Source organism: Tupaia chinensis, unplaced genomic scaffold, assembly GCF_000334495.1.
Source record: "Tupaia chinensis unplaced genomic scaffold, TupChi_1.0 Scaffold000429_1, whole genome shotgun sequence".
NCBI classification, from domain to species: Eukaryota; Metazoa; Chordata; class Mammalia; order Scandentia; family Tupaiidae; genus Tupaia; species Tupaia belangeri.
The window spans coordinates 213,682-215,383 of NW_006159934.1; the positions used below are offsets into that span (position 1 = coordinate 213,682).

Genomic DNA, 1,702 nt, shown 5'->3' on the forward strand with positions numbered 1-1,702 from the left:
GAGAGAGAGAGTGAGAAATCACCTCCCAGGGGGGATGGCCACACCACAATCTCTTCTCCTTCATTCTCCTCTCGAGATTTTTGAGCACGCATGCACACATGCCTGGCATGAGTTTCAAGCCTCCAGGTCTGGGACTTGAGCCATGGTCAGCCATGTGGGAGTCCAGTGCCTTAACCATCATGCCACCTGCTAAACCCGCTAGAGCTGCTTTTAAGGAAAAACATAAAGCAATGTGTATGTGCAGCAACCCATACTGAAAATCTTAGAAAGAATGTCAAATTTATTATCTTTCAGAGTTAAGTTCACAATGATAAGGAGAAAGCAGGTGGGAGAATGTTCCAGCCCTCGTGGTTGGGAGGGGCTGGGGGAGCTCCAGGTGACCATGGATGCCAAGGGCAGAAGTTAACAAATACCTCCCAGCTGACAGGGAAGGAGGTGGGGCCTTCTCCCTGTCATTAAATGTTCTGGGCACATGGAGGCATAAAGATAGAGACACACACACAGAGTGAGAGGAAAAGTGAGAAAGCAAGCCTCCAGGTTTAGGATTCAAGCTACAGTTAGCCATGTGGGAGTCCAGTGCCCTTAACTACCATACCACCTACTGGCCTGAGCTGCTTTTTCTATTATTTTTGAGAGAGAGATTTGTGTTATAGGGTGTGTGCACTTGCCAGAGGGAGAGAGAGAGAGTGAGAAATCACCTCCCAGGGGGGATGGCCACACCACAATCTCTTCTCCTTCATTCTCCTCTCGAGATTTTTGAGCACGCATGCACACATGCCTGGCATGAGTTTCAAGCCTCCAGGTCTGGGACTTGAGCCATGGTCAGCCATGTGGGAGTCCAGTGCCTTAACCATCATGCCACCTGCTAAACCCGCTAGAGCTGCTTTTAAGGAAAAACATAAAGCAATGTGTATGTGCAGCAACCCATACTGAAAATCTTAGAAAGAATGTCAAATTTATTATCTTTCAGAGTTAAGTTCACAATGATAAGGAGAAAGCAGGTGGGAGAATGTTCCAGCCCTCGTGGTTGGGAGGGGCTGGGGGAGCTCCAGGTGACCATGGATGCCAAGGGCAGAAGTTAACAAATACCTCCCAGCTGACAGGGAAGGAGGTGGGGCCTTCTCCCTGTCATTAAATGTTCTGGGCACATGGAGGCATAAAGACCTTCGCTGAAAAAATGCTGCAAACGTCATCTCGGGACCCAGTGGAAGCCCTCGAGTCCCCAGGCTCTCTGGCATGGGCTGTGGGCAGGCAGGACCTGGGCACCCCTACAACTTCCTAGGCTGTGGGAGGTCGAGGTGGCCAGGCCCATTGGGTGGGGGCAGCACCATGGGCAGAGAGTTGCTGCCCCTTTCGTGCCAGCACGTGTCCAGGATGGGGTAGAGCTTGCCCTGGAAGTCAGCCTGGAACGTGTACAGAGGCCGCAGGTCATCAGGGCGGTCGGCATCGAAGAAGGTGAGCTCTCCCTGCTCGTAGTGCAAGTAGACCCCAATGCGGTGGGGGTGGCCCGCCACAGGCAGGGGGACCCGCACCCGTGGACAGCTGAAGGCTTCGTATACCCGGCCCTCCTTCAGACCAATCAGCCACACGCCGTGCTCTGGAGACTTGCTCAACTTGCCCTTGCGACTGGCGGTGCCCTTGATGACCCCCAGGCGCCAGTCACTCTTGCTGCCCACCACCACCTCCCAGTAGTGGCGGGGGG

General features: G+C 53.6%; 1 protein-coding gene across 1 annotated transcript in view; it reads right to left on the reverse strand.

Annotated features, from left to right (window-relative positions):
* Nucleotides 1–840: 840 nt before the first annotated feature.
* The window catches only part of TRIM50 (tripartite motif containing 50), an 11,126-nt gene continuing 10,264 nt past the window's right edge, over nucleotides 841–1,702 (reverse strand). Inside the window, exon 7 of the mRNA XM_006154962.3 lies at nucleotides 841–1,702. This exon is cut by the window's right edge and continues 153 nt beyond it. Within this exon, the coding sequence (XP_006155024.1) occupies nucleotides 1,269–1,702 (434 nt within the window). The 3' untranslated portion in view covers nucleotides 841–1,268.